Source organism: Aphis gossypii, chromosome 2, assembly GCF_020184175.1.
Source record: "Aphis gossypii isolate Hap1 chromosome 2, ASM2018417v2, whole genome shotgun sequence".
Taxonomy (NCBI): Eukaryota; Metazoa; Arthropoda; class Insecta; order Hemiptera; family Aphididae; genus Aphis; species Aphis gossypii.
The window spans coordinates 64,234,547-64,258,269 of NC_065531.1; the positions used below are offsets into that span (position 1 = coordinate 64,234,547).

At 31.1% G+C, this 23,723-nt stretch overlaps 1 protein-coding gene across 5 annotated transcripts in view; it reads right to left on the bottom strand.

Moving 5' to 3' along the window:
* LOC114119109 (kinesin-like protein CG14535) overlaps positions 1–23,723 on the bottom strand; it is a 159,202-nt gene that overhangs the window by 14,011 nt on the left and 121,468 nt on the right. For all 5 annotated transcript variants that reach the window (XM_050199374.1, XM_050199376.1, XM_050199375.1 and 2 more), the window contains 2 exons: positions 9,844–10,059; positions 5,321–5,414 (listed from right to left, as the gene is read on the bottom strand). In XM_050199374.1, coding sequence (XP_050055331.1) covers positions 5,321–5,414; positions 9,844–10,059 — 310 coding nt within the window. The remainder of the gene's footprint in view (positions 1–5,320; positions 5,415–9,843; positions 10,060–23,723) is intronic.

Sequence of the window (23,723 nt, forward strand, 5' to 3'; positions counted from 1 at the left end):
ATGTAAACAACATAAAAAAAGTATTATAGTTATTTTATGTTAAAAATAAGCTTATAATAGTTGAGATTGCTAGTTTGCGTGCATGACTGTTGTACTTGTGTGATATTTCAATGATATACAAAATTAAAAGACCAATTCATTATTCATATTATTGTTTGTAATTATATACTTTGCATCATGTTATTTTATTCAAAGGCTTTAATTATAGTGCTTCAAAATTGCAATAGATGAATTACAGAATAAATATTATTTAGACTAAGATGGTAGGTAATAATAATATTATGTAGACATATTATATTAGGTAACTTATAATGTACCTAATTTGAAGAGTTTCTTGGTTGGAGGAATTTGAATAATATTACATTTGTGTACTTAAAACCATTTTTAAAGATAAACGTCAAACAGCATTGTCATTTATCAGTTTCGCCAAAAGCTGTTTCAAAACAAAGTTTTCTCGGTAACTACGATGGTAGTGGTTTCATTACTATTTAGAAGGGTACAGCTGACGGACTGTTTGCCGCAAATGCCGTTTATAGCATTTCGGTTGTTTGCCACCAACTAAGCTTTCCTCCCCAGTTCCTTCAGCGATGATCTGCTTCCGCAGCATCGTTCTCCACTACCCCAAAACCGTTTAAATTTAACAAAATGATTGTACCCTCGGGCTCTGACTAAATATTGTCCCGAGTTTACAGGGAATTTACGAGCGTCGAGCTGTAGTATAGGTTTAGGTTGTAGTAGACTGATTTAAAATTAGATTATTTTTTTCCATTTGAAACATGGTTTTATAATTTACAGTATACTATTATATTGAATGCATCTCTAAAAGTCAAAACTATAATATGTACAAGATAATATTATGTTCTAATTGTGCGAGCGTAAATAAGTGTTCAATATTTTTTTTTTCATTGGACAGAGTTAACTATTGTAAAAATGTTTTGTACACTCAACTTTAATGCATTTCGAAATCATTTCAACGACAATTCAATTTATTCGATAGTTCAAATAAATTATGTAGTCTTATATAAAACCATTTATTTTATAATTTTATATCTTATTGTCTATATTTATTTTATTAATTCACAGTCAAAATCGAAACAAATATTGTATTTTTAGAAATAAATTAGATTTTGCTATTTTATATCTGTAGTCAGCGTTGCGTATTATTGTCATGTGATTGATATCTCATCGTTTACCAGTTTATCTCGTACGGTTCATTACACATCACATGCCGATCGTTTATAAACTTATATAACCTGTCCGTTCAATATTGCTTACTGGCACATGTTATACAATAGTGGCTATTTATGTATAGATATATCGTATATACTGTCATATACAAAGTCTGAAATTATATATATTTATCACGACGTATGCGCAACTAAGATTTTTGCACAAAGTTCAAATACACGTTTTTAAACTTAGTGTAAAACGAAAACTATATTTTATTACCTAGGAAGATGAAGTATAATAAGCAGTAAATATGTGTATTGTGTTTATTACTATTGATATTCCTGTATCTATAATACTATTGAATATTCTTGTAAACGTCAAGTAAATAGTCGAAAATTTAGCTGGAACCTCATTGTGTATTTAAAAACCAGCAATAGTCATTACTCATTAGTATCTATATTTTGTAATTTAACACGTACGCACAACGAAAATGGGTAATGGATACTGAACTGCATAATACAGATACCTAATAGAAAATAATGGTTGGTATTTATAGGATATGTCTCGGTGGATGACGATTATCATATATATTATAGAATTAACGATTTAACCGGTAAAGGTATAAAAAATTTTTATCCTTTTGCACCAATATTAAATTTATTTAAGGCCGCTAAAGGTACCAATAAAAAAATATATAAATAATAACTATCTAATAAGTATAATATGTATATTATTAATATATTTATTTACAAAAATATATTATATAGTATAACATAATATTAACATAATAGTATGTTAATAATGTTATGTTGTGTGTAAGCTCGTGTATAAAATGTATAAAAATTCATACTGCCGTGTGTCAATTTATTTATAATTTTTTTATAATTCATTACTAAGAAACCTTACCAATAAACCACAAATAATAATTATAAAGTGAAATTAAAAATAACATTAGCGTGTATATTATATTTTTATATGGTAATACGTATTAATAAACTCATAAAACATTTGTTGATTTAAATAGAAATTTTGGACGGTATTTATAATTAAATAGATTTAATATCCGGAATTTTACTCAAGTAAGTTTTCGGGATTATGGCGCTTTTATACGAGACTATTTAATATTTATTCCCTTCATCTTATGACGTGTAGGAGCATATAATTAAAAAAAAAAAAAAAAAATGTGCAAAATAAATTCGGAGGCTTTGTACATAAATTTGAGACCTAACAGGCGTTGAACTGCACACCGTCTGCATTTACGGTAGTTGTAGCATTGAATGATACATGACCATGAGTTACGGCATAGTATATAATATGAAATAATACGTGACCGCCGTCGACGCGTTGATTACGTATTCGCGACTAGTACGTATACGCGTATAATAGCCAATAGGTATATAATGCAGCTAAGCTAAAGCGTATTAAACATAAATATAATATACATACGTGCTATATGCCTATATACGGGGTGATTATTTTGACTGAAAGCACACGTCATTATTCAAGACTTTTTTTTTGAAATTATATTTTTGAAAAATATATTATATTATAATATAATACAATTCTAACATTTTTTACCGAACGTCTGAACACATTTTTCACCCTAATACAGAGTAGTATTAATGATTTTTCCATTCATGGTGGGCAGTAAAAAAAATAATTTCCCTTCGTTTAAATTAAATATTAATTCGGCATTTTTTTTTTCAATTATAAAAGTATTTTATGTAAACAATTTAAAAAAATACAAAATATATAACTATGTAGATTATTTTGTATTTTATATTTATTTAATTGGTTTCCATCAAAATTATTTTTCTCATAATAATAGTGTATAAGATATATAGAATTCATATCCATAAATAATACTTTTCCTACCTCACATTTTATTGAAAAAAAGTCATCGATATTTGATATACAGGTAGAAGGCACTAACACATGGGAAACGGCTAAAATTATTAATAATAAGGAAAAAATATTAAATAGTATGACGTAATTCTTTATCAATATGTATGTAGATGTGTGCTATCTTTGGCCTATGATTTTAAATTCTGATTCCAAAGAGCAAAATTTAAAAAAAGTTTAATATATAAGTAGTTAAAATAATAATTAGTGTTAACCGTTTAAGTATCACCCTGTATAATGAATGAACTTATTTATACAGATAGATTGATACAATAGCGCGTTCAAACGAATTGTGCTCATCGCACCGCGGGCTCGGTCTAGTGTTGGTTTAGTTTGCCGGCGTCTTGTTAAAGTTTGTACCATAGACACGAGTTTGGAATGCGCAAAACATATAGTGCGGAAGTTGGTGGGAGGGTAATGAAGTTTGCTCGAAGACGGTTTGTGTATAATACATATTATATATTATAATATAACAATCAGTGAACTTTGACGAAACTTACCGCCACGTATAAGTCAACGGCCGAGCACGGATATCGCAATAATGATAAACATAATAGTGATAGTGATAATAATATTAATGCAATAATATATACGACGCTCGTCGTCGGCGCGGCCGCGGGTGCAGCCGCCTGTTGAATTTTAAACGAAATATATGTACATTATAATACACCCTCGATGCTCAGGGTACCTACCCAAAATACCTATCCGGGACGGAGAGTATCATAATGCCATAGATTTCGCGGTCGGTATGCGTTCGTTCACACCCATAAGGTTGTGCATCAAGTATAATATATAAATACGATGATATCTACCGACTTATTACGTTTCATTAATAGGTATAAAACGTGCAGGCGCACTGGAAATAAGTGGATACTCATCGCACGTATCTATACGTCATCCACTCTCTAAATACACACACTGTACAGTTAGTGCACATACGTGTACTTAGACGACAGTTATTATTGTTATGTGCACGTTTTCTACAAATGGTACGAGTTTCGAAGTCACCCCGATTATAAGTTTCGAATACGGCGAGAAGATAACCTGCATATACCTATGATTATTATCGTATAATGCGCCGAAGGCGGAAATAGCTTAGCGATTTCGATTGCGGGTGGGTTAGAGCAAGGGTCGTTTATATATATTATTATGTATTATCTGTGTTTTGCGCATCTTATGGATGGTGTATGGTGGAAAACATTGGTATAGAGACTAAATAAAATATAATCACAGTGTCAATCATGGAAATCATAATTTAAATTATAATCATAAATCGCGTGTTCATCCCTATAAATAATTTGTTTTTACCTAAATCAATAATTTAACTCCATTAATAACCACATTTAAAATAGTTTTAATTTGTAAAATATGACAAATATACTGCGTGACTTAAACGTAAACATTTCGTAAAAATTAATAAATTATTATACCTATTACAATAATTCAACAATAATAATAAATAACTTTTGAACATATACTTGGTAACCCACAGTTTATACTGTATAGAATAACAATGAAATATTGTGATAATACTTTAGATTAGAATAAGTAATAATATGTGTGTAGATGATTACAATTGTAAACTAACAAAAATTTAAGTTTGAGGTAAGTAACATTATTTTTATTTAAAAATTCAAACTTTAAAAGCGTTATTAAAAAAAATATTAATATACGTTAATATGCATTTGTGTTTATAAATAAAATTACAATACCTAAATAATATTAAATATTCAAAATGAAAAAAAGATAATATAAATCATCTGAAATAATCTGATTACACGAATCCCCCTATGATATCAATTAGGCGAGATAATTGAAATTATTATACAATATACATGTATTGCACCAAAATGGTTGGTATTTCAATTTATGGATAGTATAATAATATATATTATAAATGTAATGGATTTTTAGCTAAATTAAACTTTCATTTTCTCATTAACATATCATATGATTTACACTTCCGTTTTTAATCATGCTATCCGTTATTGTATAATTTAAACAGTGAATATATTTTTCCTTATTGACGTGTGTGACGGTTATTATTATTAATTTATCTTTCATTTATATTTCACTCGCCACAGCGTAATTGTTTAACGAACAAACTGAATTCTACCATTTCAATTTAGACGGACGTTTGTTAAATGATTAGAATTCAATTTTATGGTGAATAGATCATTAATTATTAATTATTATGATTCTATTATTTAAATTCAAAGCGATTTTTATAATAAATAAATAGATTTACCTAGATTTTGGTGACCAAAACAGAATACAGATCCATCGGTTCCATGAATGACAGCATGTATAACGTCCATCAATGTAGCACTGCACACGTCCACCTGCCAAATAAATGGTTTTTTTTTTTAAATCATTAAAAATATTTTATTAAAACTATTCCAATTGTTCTTTAAAAAAACGTATTCAATGATTCGTGAACATCATGAAAAAATAGTATAATACAATGATTAAGAGAAAAAAGATGAATATTTATAATCAATATTATAATAATTATTACATAAAGTTATTATAGTTCATAGAGTATATAAAGGCAGTTAAGCGATTTTTAATTAACATTAATTCTTGGTTGGTACTTAATAATAAATTATTAACTAATTAAAAACATTTAATACACATGCATGGGGTAAATATAATACATCAACTTAATGCTAAATTGAATTTTAGATTAGATTTGATAATATATGCTATTACCTATTTAATATTATATTAGTGAAAAAATAAATATTTATTTTTATTTTTTATTAGCAGCGTTGACAATATAGATGTCAATATTGTCAGAGGTATCATAATCATCATAATCATAATAACCATTAAATATTATATAATAGGTAAATAGTGAAACTAAAAGGTTCTGTTTAAAAAAATAAGGGATCCTGTAAATAAAAAAAAAGTTAGAAAATACGAGCATTTAAATATATATACATAACGTATGTGTATAACATTATTAATGGCTTTCATTCTTCAACAAATATTTACTAAAAACTGAATGTTTATATGCAAACTCTTATAAGCGGTATTACGCAAACACGATGCGTCTATAATACATGGAGTTATAATATACATTGTATAAATATGTACGAGTATATAATATACTAGTAGAGCGAATAATATTATGTATATACCACCACGGAAATATCGCTTAAAACGATACTTAAGGGACGTGCAATTTTTCTCATGTCAAATCCAGTAGGTACATAATATATAAAATAACGCCAATATAACAGCGTATACATATTATACACATAGACTATAGAGCATATGCGTTTTTATGGAAAAATATAACACGTCGCCACTAAACACTAACATAATGTATTGGCATCGTCCATTGTGTATATGCCATGTTATGTTTCTTGGTTTTATTTTCATACCCTCGCAAAATAATAATTAATCTACATTAATAAAAATCAATGTGTGTATAATATGTGTGTAAGACAACCCCACAGCCATGTTTATCGCACTCGTCGTTCTGATATTTGGAAAATAGGTAATTTTACACCCGAGGATATTGTGCACTTTGAAGCAAATTTTTAAAATACTATGTTCAAATTATACTTAATTATTATTATATTATTTTATATTTTAAAGAGGTGTTCACTGTTCACGCAGGGATTTGTTTCGGTGCCGAGCTTGTATAAAAACATATTTTTGTAAATTGTAAATAATCGCGCTCATTATCGATTTCACTATACGTTTAGAAATTAAACAAAAATGGTCTTGTTTGCGATAATTTTTTCTGGTTATCAATCATGAAAAATATTTGACGTTTGTATAATATTATAACAGGTGGTATAATTATTAAATATATTATATTTTAATTTCGTTTTTACATGCACCCATATTGTTTAATCGTTTAAAAAGTGTCCGTACTGTAGCAATAGTGTATTCCACAATATTTTAATGAATTCGTCTCGCCAGATCGACATAATTTTTAAAAACCTAGCTAGAAATTGACTATGGTTAACATGAAAGTTAACATTAATAATAATAATAATATAATAATAATAATAATAATAACTCCGTGCGTACAAAACATAAAGGGCAGCAGGCGACGATGTGTCGACTTAATAATATTACACGCACGTATACACAAATAATAGGACTTGTATAAATCATCTTGTGTACATCCTGCGTTTCCTAAGTGAATGCTCGTGTAACTTGTACGCGTGCATACTGCAGTTAGTAGTCTGCTGTGATTGTCGATCATACGCTACCTATATATATATATATATGTGGGTGTGTGTGTGTCGCCGGCGGTGCAGATTTAGCGAGCATGTGATACACGCCCTCGCACGAAAGAAACGGACGAAAAATATAAAAACCGCGTAGATGAGATTAAGTAAACCACCGGGGACCTCATCCCCACTACGCATGCACGCGTATAAGGCGTACGGTAACGCAGCTAGTTGCCGAGTTAGTCCACGTCAGCTTTGATAAATTATATCGTCTACATATATATACAGGTATAACCGTGTACAACCGGGTCTTCCGTTGCGCTATTTTTACGTCGATCTCGCGCAGCATCTTTTGGATGAGGGGTATATCAGTGAGTGTGTACGCGCGCCCAACTTTGTCCTCGATAACCGCGACCGTTTTGTCGCCGACACCGTTTTTTTTTTCTTCGCTACTAAAGTAATTACACCACGCACGCGTACCGAGGCGTGCCGATAGCGGCTTTATAGTTCCGATCTATCTCTCCAGCGGCTCCCCCGCAAACGGATATCCGTTGTTAACCACGGCCTGTTTTTTTTTTTTTTTTTTATTGGAGCATTGACGGTAAACCGCCAGAAAATCCCGTACCCACCCGTTTAAATCTTCTCACCCCCATATCGTACTTTTTTCACACACGACCGATGTGTGAATGTATGTTTAATATATACATATTATATTCGAGCAGGAGCGAGTTGCAGAGATTTATGTCTGTTGCGCGAATTATACTGTCTCCCGTTAACCCTCCACCCATCGACCACTTCTCCTCCCACGTTCATATTTATACTCTTCCCTGCACCGAAAACAGAATGCAGTTAAACTCGGCGGCGCATACATATATAACATTATATATACCTGCAGCAGCATCCGTTGAAATGGACCCCGCCGCGTATACCTACGTGTGCGTGCGCGTCTGCCGCCGCATTGCGCAAACACCGAGCTTTTGCGGATAATCGGTTAAATATCTTTTTTATTTCCTATAACGCTATAACTGCAATCTTATATTTCGATTCGTAATTTATTTGTTTCGCATATTATTATATTGTTATATTATGTGTCCCTTTGCTTAGTATTATATGTACATATATTGTTTCACTGAAATTGCATCCTGCAATAACCGGCCATGCGTACAGAAAAGATTTGGTGCGGACGGCGGCCGTTATATAATATAGATACCCATACATTATCATACAATTTATCAGCGTGGCCCTATTGCCGTGGTTCGAACGGATAACAATTCGATATTATAATGCGCAAATCTTGCAAACCTCGCTAATAAATCGTTGGTCTGCAATGTCTAGCACATCATTGTGTTCGAAATCAAAATATTAAAACAGCGTATGAAATATCAGCTGGGTGGGCATTGTGTTTACTTTATACCAAGTGTATAATATATTTTATTAGCGGGTAAAAACTAGCGAAAGGGGTAGAAAAATAATTTATTCACCTAAATCAAAACCATAATCTAAAATTGTTTGTTTTCACAAGTCTTAAAACTTATTTTATGGCTTATAAATAAATCGTAGTTGACCATATCGTTAAATTAAATTAAGTGAGTTCATAAAAAAGGTACTACAAGTTTATATCATGTTTGAAAAAAAAATAATGTTATGATAATCGAGTTATCATAAAAATAACAATGGGTTAGTTTTGTAACCTACATAATGTATAAATAACGTAGAACATATATAAAAATATTATATACAACAGAAGAAACGTGAAATATATGTACTATAAGTAATAATTTGAGGAAAACAAATAATTTCATTTTTTATAAATGTATTGTATTTTTATACTTTATTTTAGTATATTTAAATATTTCTACTATTTATCTGTACATATGTATGAGGGGGTACCTTTGTATCCAGCTCCTGCTAACATTTCAGGAGGGTAGACACTCATTTTTCTATCAAAAATTATGCCACTGTATAGTATATTACAGATTGAAAAATAATATCTTAACTGTCAGATGATATTTTAATTCCATACGTGTTTAAATTTGTTTATTTATCTCATTATACTAAGTAGAGGTTTTAGAAAAAATAAAAAAATAATATTAATACGAGTATATAGGTTTAATTTTTTAAAAGCAACAAACTCCGTATGATCTATGATATCATATGTGTCATATCTTCGACACGATAAAATAACAACTAAAATATTATAATAATAATATGTTGGTATATAATATAATAACGACCGTCGACCGGTATAATAAACGTGTCATGAAAGAAAAGTGAATATCTTTAAATCTTTGTCGAGAATAATAATATTACAACGAGGGTTCAAATGTGTTATACACACAGAACTCAATCGTAATTTATTCTAATATATATTCCAACGATGCATTTTAATATAAAACACTGCAATATCAAAAGCTGTCCGAATACCATTCTCTAGGGAGGGATTCGACGCTGATATGATGATAATATTAATAATGATTACGATACAAGTATACAACGCGTCTATTGTATTTTCTACTGTGCATATTATATTGTACCTACACTGTACAGTGTGCATAGTAAGATTGATGTTTTGTGTTACCTGCGAGTCTTCTTGCGTGAACAGTGCGTCGAAGGCAAACATTTTGGGAGCGGCGACGCCCACGCGCCGGCTACCATCACTGGCCGGAGGTGCGTTCGGATCAATTAACGTCAGTTGTCTGTGCTTTTTGTCCACCGACATGAAGTTACTCGGATCGGCCGTCGCTGCTGTTTGTTCGTCTCCAGCCCCTTTGGTTACTCTCAAAATTACTTTGACCTAGAAAACGATAAAAAAAGTGAAATTATTAACACTGACTTGGAAAAACGTTTACAATTTAAAAATAGATAGTGTAAGAACGACGGTTTTGTAAGGGCACAGATGGGAGTTTTACAGCGAAAGAACTTACTAGGTAACCATTATATACAAACGGTGAACGTGGTTCGACAAGAAAAGCGCTTTTAATTCTACGTCAATGAGAGTGACAATAATAATCCGGATTAAGTACGTCAATTATATAGGTAGGCGTACGTTTAATGGCGAGGGGGATGTTGAAAAACAACGCACAACGAACACCTCTATGTATGTATACTAAGTTATCAAACATGAACTTTTGCTATGTTATGTCGTACTTATATTAATATATGTAGGCGAATAAAATTACGATAATAAATAAACTGTTAAAATAATTTTTTAACTGTCTTATACAAATACCAGTTATTACTTTATACATAAAATACCTTTCCATATCTTCACAATTTTTCATTTGTAATAAATTTAAAAAAATAAAAATAAAAACCTATACTTGATTATAAAAATAACTTGATGATGAGAACAAATATTGTGGTTTAAATATTTAATAAAAGTAATGGATGTTATAAAAATATAAATTCATCGATAAAAAAAAAAATTCTGAAATTAATATTTCATTTTCCTGATTAAAAATTAATCACTTAAAATCCCATACAACTTAATTTTAACCACAATCATTGACAAAATATTATCAGAAAACAACAAATAATATTAAACCATACTCATCCTTATCAGAAACAAATTGAACTAATTTTTATTTACACATTAATCAATTGTGGTCATCTTGACAGATCTGATCATTAAGAAAAAAACAACAACATAACATATATACACAAAAGAAGGTGCTGTCAATGGACGGTTTCCTTATTGAAGCCCATCAAGAAGAATTTTCTGCATTATTTTTTTGAACTACGCTTTTTACCAATTTATTTTGTATTTATTGTAAATAAAGTTATATTGAATACAAGAAAAATATTAAGCTAAAAAATGAATAAAATAAAATAATAAACTACCTATAGGGAAACAAAATAATATGAGTACATAATATTTATTTGAATATAAATGGTGAGAATATCGATTATATACATACGTTTAATAATATTATGTTTAACATTGAATACACGGGGCATGCGTTTATACTATAAATTATTATTATTTCCGTATGAAAATCCATTAAAATGTATAATATTAAAAAACTAAAATGGGGGAAGTAGGTAACTGCTTTGTTGTACAGCAGTAGTCAAGTATACCTCGTCATTAACTAGGCATTGTAATGGATATGTTGAATTTTAATTCAGTGATAAATCACAGTTTACGTCGATGAAAAAACAGTTTTAAACGAAGGCAGCAAGGTTACCAAATAATTATTTTAATATCACTATAAAATGTTAACAAATATTCATATATTTTTTTTAGCTTTTCTCAATTATTTTAAAAAGTGTTAAAGATTTTCAATTTTGACTTTTCAAAAGAATTAACTAAATCCAATTCATTAGAAAAAACATCTATTAGATAATATTGATGATAAAAGCATTTGTTTTTATCATTAAAGTGTCTTCAGAAATAAAAACAAAACACACATCATTGTAAAATTAATACATTCATCGCTACTCTCAGAATCTATAATAATTAATAGAAAACAGTAAAATAAAACTTACTAGGTAGTAAGTTTATTATTACATACTTATCTTACTAATATTATACTGCGTAAATGTTTTTCAGTTATATAATATATTTATATTATCAACAAGTATAACTGTATATTATTATTTTAATCATAAATTATATAATATGGTCACCACAATCGTTATCATTAATTAGCGTTTTCAGTAGACAGTCGTTCTTCGGAATTCCGTGCGGTGAACCAGATTTGTCTTCCAGATGGCACACGCTCGTTTCTTCGGCGTTTAATTAATGCACGAGCATGCATATTGTATAATAAAAGCCTATATTGCGGAAGTTGGACCGGTGTAACGAGAACTTTAAACGGATTCTACCAATTTTACTTTATGGACGGTTTAAAAGCATATCATTATATTATGTGAATGATAATATTGTATGATATTGATACACTGCAGTAACTACACTCTACACAGCATTTTGTTTTGACAATTGAAAAATGTGAATATGGTTTTTATTTTACTCTTCACAAACACTATATCCTCCCAAGTGTTGTTCGTCGACAGCACATTGCATTAATACTCCTCTCCCCATTTATACAAAATAAGTGATGTCGGTGTTTGAATATTTTCTTCAAAATGTATTTCTTTAAGTATAAGTAGCTTACAAATATTATTATTATTATTGTTATCATCCTGTGTTACAATATACGCACGTTTTACACGTTATACATGTTTCGAGTAATTAATATTTTTAAAACGGTTTTCAACAGTCGATATTTTATAATAAGAGGAAAAAACTGTTAGGCGTGTAAATTTGTTCACACCCAATTTAATTCAAGCACCGAGCAACATACATAATATAATAACAACATTTATTTAGACGTCTACGTCCCTGTTGGCAATAGCAGCGTGCACCGCTACTACGTTATATACGTTTCCATTAGTACGCCACTGCACCGCCGCCATTGGTCTAATCAAATTTTGTTTTCAATACGTCTTCACCTTCTAGCTAGCGTATTTTTATAGACTTATTTCGTGGACGTGAAATAAGAAAGACTCCAAGATATTCAATTGTCAGCACGCAACTGCTTTCGAATTAAATGAAGAAAAATGTATAGAGACTTACCGATCGAAATATCTATAATATAATGATTAATGATATATTGTTAGGCAATTTAAAGCTCACATAATATATAAAATATAAAATTGTAATTACTTAGGTATGAAATTATATTAAAACAATGATTCTTGTTCGGTTGAATATGTTTTGATTACGTAATAAAATAGTATCTACATAATATTAGAAGCAGCCCCATAATAAATTAATTGAGGTTTATTATATTTTAATAAGCTCGGTTCAATACAAACCCAAATTTCACATTATTCAATTATCCTTGCAACTTTTATAAAACTTTCACATCGAGAACAAAAGCACACCGACTCGTCATATATTGTATGTATTGTATACATACGTTGTAGAGTAATTTTTAAAAACGGACATTGTTAAATTTTCTTTGGCCTATACTCAACAAAGCGGACGCATTTTAATAGAATCTTCCAAGTATTTCGATCCTTATTTGATTTCATGAAATGAAGGGAAAAGTTTTTGAGAAGAAAATTTCTGGGCACTTTTTCAAGTTCTTTTCTAGTTTAAAGCACATGTCGGCAACGGGCTCATCGTAATGCAATAATGCGATTTTAGTTTATGTATTTCACCAAATTGAATTTTCAGTGAAGTACCTACATATTATAAGATCATACATATCGTACATAAATTAATACTATTTAAACGCCATAAGCAAATTGACTTGAAAAGTTATCCGAATTTTTCATGTGTAAGTACCTACTTACAAAATATTACTTATATAATGAATAATGATATAATATTTTTAATACCAATCATCTGGATTTTAAACGTTGGTACAATAAACTATGCATATACATATAGAACAACGGTTACACATGTTTTTCTACAATAGATTTATTGACTATATGACTATATGTAAACACAGTACCTACTACTACAATATTGTGTACACTTCAAACAGCAAAAACACTATATAATATAATATTTACAAGTCACGGCAGGGATGCAATTTTTTTATATCATAAACATGTTTTATAAAATGAATAAAATACATGTTAATATTTTAATAGTTATTGGAAAGATAAAACTACAATATTATTAACACATCTTTTTAACATAGAAGATTTCTATTAGTTATAGTTTATTCGGTAGAAAATTTAAAATTCGTTAAACGTTTTTTCCTAACAGCTTCGTTTTATTTTAATCAAGTTTGCCGCCGTACAATAATTCCTAATTTGAGAACCGGATTATGTTCCTGCATATATATATGTATTATATCCATATATATATATATATCGATGTTACAGCAGTCGTATAACTGAATAAGCTACCCTCACCGTATAATAAAATAGATTTGCTATTGAAAATCGAATATCCTCGACGTACGTAAGATAAAGTTCATCGCGTCAGTCGACCATAAAAAAAAATAATAAGAAGAAGAGTCCCACCACTGTACGATAAATAACAGACCAAAGTGTTTACAGTCTGCCAGAGATATGAGTACAGTACGATAATATAACATACACTTTATGAATATCGAGTAGTATTATTTTTTTCCACCCGCTTCTCGAGCGTCTCTTTGTCAAATCCGTTTGATAGTTTTTTTTCTCTCGTTTCGTGCAAATCGTTGTTCTCGGGTGGACACAATAATAACCTAAGGTTAGAAGGCGCCTTTACTTCTTTTTTTTTTTATTATTATTATACCTAACCATTCGACCTAGGCCTCGGTTACATTATTCTACATTTTTTCTTTTATATTACGGACGACGGCATGTATTATAAGGATCCTATGCGTTAGTGGGTAGGGGAAAGATTTCCACGATATATTATACACAACGCGTACTATAATATACCACCTACAAAAATGCGTCTACTAGGTTATTATATATATATATATTATTATTGCGGGAAATAAGTCGCGTCGTAGGGCGTGTGCACCGTGAAAGTGCACAATACGCCTGCCGCCACCACTGGCTGCGAACTGTTGTCACGCGATGTTTTCACCCTACTGTGCCATAATACTATAGGTATATAATACACCGTCCAAGACAACTCGGGTCTACCTCCTACCCGCCACTTCTAACATGCCACGGAATCCCATTACAATATTGTGTTACGGGAGGGTAAAAAAAAAATATGATAATAATGTAATTTTAATAACAACGCTGAGCGCACGTTTTCGTTTTCCGTAATTAGTGCACGCGTTTTTTTGTCTATGTGCGAGTATGATAATAATATTATTATAACATGGGTATAGGTACACAGCTAAATGATGGACAGTTGAGCTGCGTTTTATCCTATACGTGTATTTTTATTTTATCAAATAAAACAAACAAGCATAATATATATATTATATATTATATGTATGTGTGTGTGTGTGTGTGTGTGTAATATGTACATTCGTCTCCCTATTTTATATTACGTTATGACAATCGAGCGTAATAATTATAATAATATACGACGTTTATATATATATGTATTGCTCAATTGCTGTACAGTGTACACATACAATACTACAATAAAAGTGACTTCTCTGTTTTGCACAGAATAAAACCAGGCTTACTTACGCTAAACATAACATGACGGAGTGGAGAAGACTTTATTTGTCCCAGTGTTCTAGTATTTTAATGAGCTCAACTGTGTATAATATATACAGAGCGTTTTTTCCGAGTATGCTTAGGTACTATCTTTTTTCTTCAATCGTGGTTGTTATTCGAAATCTGATGTTTTTAATTTTTAAATACGCTTAAAGACCACATTTTTAGATACTAATGAGCGAGAATTGGCTTTTTCTATTATAAATTATTTAGATGATAATTTCCTGAATATTCTGTCGTATTTAAATCAAAATTTGAACAAGAAGAATTTTAAATATTTGACTCTTTTAACATATTGTAATAAATTTATGATCTATGGTTATGAAAATATGCTTGTCTTGAACTCGACAATTTTAAAAATTAACTATCTATCAACATGTATATACCTAATTCGTAAAAATTGTCCATTAAAATAAATATTGAATTCAATATTAAATCTATTTGATATAATCATTTTTAAGGATTATTGTTCTTTCTTAGCATAAACATATTTGATAAAATTATCCATAGAATAATTTTCACTAAAAAGAGAAATTCAAATTTGTAAAATACATATTTTTATCATATTAGGACACTTCTTTAATAATGAGAAATATCTCAACAATTTGAAAATATGGTCTTAGTATAACAATTTCAAAAATCAGAAATTAAAAAAATTAAATATTTAACCAAAAACAATAAAGGGAGCATGTTTAGTGAATCACTCTGTATATTAAAGTTTAATATATTATGTATTTCAGTTATATTTCACGTTATTTTTTTTTTATACTACATTGTTTTCTCGACATATCATTATCCCTGAGGACTTTTTTTTTGTATGAAAACAAACATATTATAATATAGGATATAAGAATAAAAACAAAACTTGATAACAATAACTACGGATTTTAAAGCATCTACTAAAGAATGAAATATTCATTCTAAATTATGTTTATCATCAGTATTCAATAAAAGTACTCACAACGTAATGAACAAATTGCTAATATTTTAATATTTTTCTAGTAAAATACAATACGCGCGTATGTTACGAGTAATACGTGATGACACTGATGTGAAGTTATATATACATAACATATTGACAATAATAATTAATTCATTAGGCACGACTGCAATGTACATTCACCCAAAATTTACATTAGTTTAAACTTTGGTTACGACTGAATTAATCAATAAATTATAATAATAACTATAAATGGATGCTACCTCTACACCCTTGTGTGTACATTAACCGCAGTTAAATACCGGTCCAAAAATCGTATTTAATCGCTGTCGGACGAGATAAAAGAAGAGTTACGTTTTAATACATATTATACAATATACGCGCAGTTATACACCATGCAGTGTAATGACAGTAATAATAACGAGAATATAAAAGCGATAAAACCGACGGCGAATCATTAGATAGCTTAGGGCGGCCATCCGTCCGTTGACATTAAATAACGGAGAGTCGTATATACACACTAATAAGTACAGCCTTAAGAGATAAGTTCGGGAAAGTGGAGAATACGCTTCCCGATTTCCATCTCTTCGTACTATCGGCTGCTTAGAGTGGCTTATACAGAGAGAACATTTTAGTCGAGTCTTTCTCCAGTTTTCGCCGAAGAAAATATCGTTGCACCATTTCTATCGGAATAATCATAATATGACGTAGCTCATATATAAACAGAATTTCTCTTATAGTCAGTGCAGTATAGCAATAATAATAACAATGTTTAACGACCAATAAAAAGTTGAACTCTCAGTCTTTCTATCGTGTAGATATCATATCTTTTGCACTAATCAAAAACGCAGACTTAAGGCTACAGTATGTGTCGTGACCTTATAATATTCTATATCACACACGTACGTAAAAGTCTGCAGCGTTTGAGTCATTATATGAATTGGTGCTTATGTAATATGTTATACACATTTACTCGTAGTTTTTGAACTAGCACCCGATTGATATTATTAAAAAAATATTATTATTATTATTATTACCATTAAACATAGAGTACTGTAAACCTCTGCAAAAATTATTTGTTCTATATTTACCATTTAGTCGAAGCAACTAGAACCATGGAGTATTTTAAAAATAACTGATTTATATTAGTTATAAGTATATCATTATCGTTGCATACATCGAAGACCACACAAGCGTACATAAATTTATAAGATCCGACGATAGGAGACATAGAATTGTACACGCTTAAGCCGGTTTCATAGGTATGACTTGTGTATTTTATCGTATTTTAATATAATTGACCATGAAATCATGGTATGCCTGCTCACTAATCATGATCTACCAGAAAATGTCAATAATTGAGCCGTACACAACTTTTGAACACTAAACGATAGATAATGTTTTGGCTATAAACCTGTCTTTGAGGTACCTATTTAGATTCCGAAACCACTCGCAGTAAATTTCGTACCATCAAACCGTCTCATCGTTTATTTGGGTTGCACGAGCATGTAACGACGACGGTTTTCTGTGAATCGTTTAATAATATATCTATACGTATGTGTGTAATTCGATTAAACGCCCCGACAACTACACAACAACTACAAATCTACACCGGTGTAGATACACGGGATCGTGCCATTTACGACGTCTCATACGGGCTGCCGTATATTATATTGACCTTTACCGGCGGTGGTTAAAGGATTTTTATTTTTATTTTTTATTTCTATCGCCTAGTAGGGAGGGACTGCCGGCGAAATCTTTCCCATGGGCTCGTTAAACTGCCGTTCAAAGCCCATTCCGCCGCTGCCCGTCCGGCTTCCTCGTCTTGACCTCCGCGGGCGGGGCGGAAATAAATTCTTGGACTTGACCCCTATCCTCGTCATTGTCGGCTCTTGGCGCCGTTTCAAAAGCTACCAACCGGCCGTCCCCGTCGGCGGCCGACCGTTTAATAGATTTAAACGAGAGACGGGAGAATTGACTGTACCTAAATATATATAAAGCCACGCGCGTATAAAATAAAGGCGGCAGCAGACACATACACGAAACGTTTATGTACAACATAGGTGTGTGTGTGTGTGTATAAGTAAGCGTAGTATTTTTACTATAAATATGTATATCTTAAGGTTCAGCTTTTGTATATTATATATTATTGTATATATATATATATATTATGTTCTCAAACGGTATGTATAAGTATACACGCGTATATACTATAGCACCGCGAATTTCCGGCGCGCGTTTAGTATTCACCGGCTGTTGCGAAACGCGTTTCCAATTCGGACGCGCGCACGAGTTTTTTCTTTATTTTTTCAACGGAGCGAAGAAGGGTTGGTTGTCGACCGACTGCGTTAGGATAGCGGGAGAGTGGTGACGGCGAGGCGTGTACCGAAACTAAAAAAAAATAAAAATAAAAACCTATACAAAGAAGAAATAACATCCAGACGTCGAAATGAAAAATTAGCCGTTCGAGCATATTCGTAAAATAAATTGCACTCTCCCGGCGGCGCAGGGTCCGCCAGCAGACGTTTCTAATATAGGCAGACAGCCGAATAATGGATGACTTTCGTACGTTTGCTTATACTCGTTCAGGGGGCGCGCAGGGTGTCGACCGTACACGCACACACACACACACACGTATATATATACAACAGTGCGAATACGCGTAACGTTTCGTTGAAGCTGTTAAGGGTTGAATGTATATGCCGCGGGAAGTATAATAATATAATACGATATGTGCAGATATTCGAGATAAGTCGAAACACATTATTGCGCGCGTATACTGCATACACATACATTTATAAATACATCACACATCACCTATAATAGGGCTATGGGCATATATATAGGTACCGTTTGTCAGCAAAAGTTGTCGTCGTTATTATACGAGCGGAGTGGTTGGTGTTATTATTCGTCTCGGTGACCGACTTCAATTAATTCGGGATTACGGTGGAAAACGGGTGTATTTTGACGGTGCTATCGATATCTCGATTGAACAGAGAAATAATCGATGTGCCTATATATATATATATATATAAATGACTCTAGGGATTAAAACGTTCATATAATATATATATATATATTATAAATGCAGCTATATATTACATGACGCGTATGTTTATAGTGTGTATATATATAACAAAATTGACTGAATGTTTAAATTGGTCAGGTAATTGATACGTGATAAATGGCATGATATGTTTTATAAAATATTATACATTATATATAGCTGCGGGAGTAAAATGATTAATGTTATTATATTGCATTACTACGATAATCAAGTGTCGCTGTATAGTGTACATATATGAAAAACACACGCGTAAAACATACATTATATTCGTTGAAAAATAAGTATTAATATAAAAATAAAAAGGTACTCAGTCTCAAGTGCGATACTTAATATGGTTGTATAAGTAAGAATTAAAATTCAAAACTTTTTGATAATTTGGTTTACAGCACGTTACATTATCAAATACAACATTGTAATGCAGTGTTTAATTATTGAATGTACGTAGGTATATTTAAATAATAACGACATAATGCAACACTTCATTATTGCTTTTATAATGGTATTTATATTGAACGAGTTGTATACCGTGCATGGAATCGCGTAAAGTGTTTGTTTTGAAAAGAAACATTTGAAAAGACTTAACTATAATGTACCTACGCTTGACAGAAACGCGACAGCTGTGTATAGTTTATATCTAAAGTAAATAGATTATATAATATCCTTTAAGCGTAATTGCTTGGAAAACTCTTGTAATGAATTTACTATTAATATTATTATTCCGACTGGATTCTTTTTTTTTTTTAATTTATACAGATAAATTTAAAAAAACATAATTTCCGAATTGTATTAGTATTAATAAATCATAATATCATATACAATTATATCTATAAAAAAATAAACTAATATGATATAAATTTAATTTCATGAAATAAATAAAATTGTGGTAATACCGACTTATGGACTATACGTGTCTCCAAATCTTTAAAACTTAAAAAAAAAACAAGTTTGTACTTTGACAAATATAAATTTTGCTTTTGGCATGATACTTTGTACAGGTTTAAGTTTAAATCACGGCACTTTACAGTTTGGTCAACTAAATAATGTAAGTATACACATTTATTATATAATATATGTACCTACGATATGTCACATGACTACAATATATCATATACTCGCATAATTGGAATATTTCGAGCAGGGTCGTGAGTATAACGTTTTTCGATTATAAAACGATTTAAACTGTTATAAATCATATTATAAAGTTTTTACAGATACATTTCACATATTATAATATCGGTTTTATTATGTATACTTATAATAATACTATATGTAGTATAAACGTATATAAACTTTAGTGGGCATTACAATATATGTATTACGTACCTAAACATAAATCGAATCTACAGTTGTGATCTTTTTTGTGCACATAGCCCGCCTATTATATATATATATGTATTCATGTATATAAGAATCTTATATATTCCGTATGTAATGCTCGCATACTTAACACGTCTGTGCGAATATAAACAAAGGCCCGCGTGTGGCGTGTCGTTACCGAGCCAAGTCTCTTCGCGCCGTCACCTGTTATGTTTATATATGTATATATGTGTGGAACTTATTATACGTACCATTGCGTATATATAATATTATGTATATATTTGAGTGTGTGTGTGCTCATATACGAGTTTAGGCAATTTTCCAAAATACCGGAAACGCGAGCGCTACCGCTATTATACGGCTCACAGTGAGGCTTGCTAGAGCACTACCGCATATATGACGTGCGGCGGAGGAAACACTATAATATATATATGTATATGCTGCGCGCACATTAGTCGTATCCGTTTCGGACAGATTATCCGACCGCCGGCGTTTTCGATACAGATCGCACAGCCGCCGCTGGCGTCGCAAAGTTTAAAGTGTCTGTATAGCAAACGCCGCCGCGTGGCCTTTATAACCTTTGTGCTGCTCTATACATTATAAGCACACTCGTTTATATATATATATATAGTATATACACATTATAATTGTCGCGTGCAAATCCCGGAGCGATTCCTAACCACCGCGTTACTCTCCCTATCACTCTTTTTGTGGGTTCTTGACTTTCCGGCGCAAACATACTGTACGTGTATGCGACGACCACGCTAGGCTTTATCGTTGTCTTCACGGACTCCAAAAAGTTTGATATGCGCTGCGGGAAATCGTGGGAAGGCGGTTGCGTGCCCTCCCAAAACGCCTCGGGGGTACGAAATCTCGTAAGCCCACGACTCGAGATCTGTCATACGTATATCTAATATTACGTACAATTTTCATATCTGTATCAAATTATCTACTGTTTCGACGACGAACAGTTATCGCGACGTATACGCTTCATGTTTTATAATATCCCGCGACATTATGAACTCAGAGTCCTCAAAACAATGTGAGTTAGTACCATTATAACAACTCTTAAATTAAGAGTTTTAATATGTATACCTCATTAGTACATCGAATAACAATTTCAGATGTCAACCACGAAATGACTACCTAATCTTCAGGTAAAAAAATAAAATCTCTGGTTAAGCATAAAACAATGATTTCATAAAAATTCATATTTTAATTGTGTATAAATAAATCGATGATTGTAACTTGAAAGAGATGTAACGATCGCATCATAACACCGATGTCTAGTGGATAACAAATCGTATTCGAATTCTCACACGCACCAAGAGACGAACCAAAAGAATAAGGCATTTTCACTAACTTACAAACGGTATTCGGTAAATTTGTTCGACATCAAGAAATTTGGAATTTACAAATCTAGTTGGCAATTTTAAAGACTACTCCATCCCCGTGAATTTTTTTAAGATCGTCTCTGCGCGTAATTCGTACCTAACAATAATCTTTTCTTATATAACTAGATAATCTTCGGGGCAGTGCTGAACGTTCGTTCTTAAACATAGTTATGGTTTTACAAGCGTATTTGTGCACAATAATAACATATCGCTGGAAACTCGCGAATAACCGCATAAAATTGATCGGTCGCCCGAGACCTGTAAAGAACTCTCTCGCCCACCTGCACCATACTCTCTTTACACTTCTCTCCACCATTACATAATATAATATTATACACGTACTTTTACATGAATAATGCATTTACCTATGTACATAAATAATTCGGATGAAACAAAAAATGTATATACATAAATATTACATAATACATATGAAAACGTTTAGTTTGTTGGACATTTGAAAACGTCGATGTGTAACTGGTGACGCAGCTGTGCGTGCTATGGCCGTTGCGAATAACGTCCGGTTGTTAAATATTATACGACCACCACGAAATTTTATTTCCCCACTGCCGCCGACCGTTAACATCACATATTGTGTATATATACAAACATACTTGCGAGCGCGTATTTTCATTATATTATTTTCATTTTACGCGTTGGTCCTGGTTGTCTAGTTTATATAATATATATTACCGTTCAGCGTACTCTAAATTTTCTTCGGATACAATGATATTATTATATATTATAATACACGAGCATGTCTACGAGTATGTTGAAAGTCTAGTCCGTATATACGCGAAAACGTATAACGAAACGTTTATATGAGATTTCATATTATATATGAACTAACTGTATAACACGAATTGAACTGAGAAAATTACGAATAAATATAAAATACGGTGCTATATGTATATTGACGTATCTCGGTTTTAGTGTAGGTTCGTGGAAAATTAGCGTAGGTGTATTGTAAACTAATTCGATAGAGATGGGCAAACCGCTTATGGCGGATTGGATATAGCACTTGATATATTTTTGAATGAAGTTCAAACTACTTTTGAAACTTTTCTGATATCTTTAAAAACAATCTCGAAAATTTTCAAATAGTTTTTGAGTATATAAGCTACAAATACACATTCATTTTTGTGTAATATTTAGATCATATTATAAAAGTTTCTTTTGTGTTTTTATAACCAATAGAAATCCTATATAATAAATATTATATTATTTACTATATACATAATATAATATCTATATATGGAAAATAATAAGTCTTGACTCGCTGGTTCATAATACATGTACATATAAAACTACCTATATGTTATCTATAGAGACTTTAAATGTTCATCGTACTTTCAGACCACCATGTAGGGGTACCTACATCAAATCATTAAGAAAGGATTTCCCAAAATTCTGACTTTAAAGAAGGACTCACATAGAGGTTGATTTTAATATATGTAGATGTATGTAGTTTAAATTTAACGGAATATAAGAAGGTTTAAATTTAAGGGCATTATTTAATCTGTTGATGTCAACGTAAAGTAGGATCATAATATATATTACGAAAAATAAATAATAATAATATATTCTACTAATTTTTTGATCAGACCTGG